Raw genomic sequence first — 375 nt, forward strand, 5'->3', positions numbered from 1 at the left:
ACTGATTGCATTCATAAGGTTTCTCTCCTGTGTGGATTCTCTGATGTAAACGAATACTCGTCCTACATCTGAAGGTCTTTCCACATTGATTGCATTTATAAGGTTTTTCTCCAGTGTGGATTCTCTGATGTAAACGAATAGTCTTCCTACATCTGAAAGTCTTTCCACATTGATTGCATTCATAAGGTTTCTCTCCAGTGTGGATTCTCTGATGTTGAACAAGACTGTCCTTCCATGTAAAAATCTTATCACATAGTTTACATTCATAAGGTTTCTCTCCAGTGTGGATTCTCTGATGCACAGTAAGATTGGCAGACCAATTAAAAGCCTTTCCACATTGATTACATTCATAAGGTTTCTCTCCAGTGTGGGTTC

General features: G+C 38.4%; 1 protein-coding gene across 1 annotated transcript in view; it reads right to left on the reverse strand.

The window, feature by feature from the left end:
- Nucleotides 1–4: 4 nt before the first annotated feature.
- Nucleotides 5–375, reverse strand: part of LOC114042835 (zinc finger protein 135-like) — a gene marked incomplete at both ends in the record, with an annotated part of 1,130 nt that continues 759 nt past the window's right edge. The window contains one exon of the mRNA XM_027861577.1: nt 5–329. Within this exon, the coding sequence (XP_027717378.1) occupies nt 5–329 (325 nt within the window). The remainder of the gene's footprint in view (nt 330–375) is intronic.

Source organism: Vombatus ursinus, unplaced genomic scaffold (assembly GCF_900497805.2).
Source record: "Vombatus ursinus unplaced genomic scaffold, bare-nosed wombat genome assembly UNPS02000929.1, whole genome shotgun sequence".
NCBI classification, from domain to species: Eukaryota; Metazoa; Chordata; class Mammalia; order Diprotodontia; family Vombatidae; genus Vombatus; species Vombatus ursinus.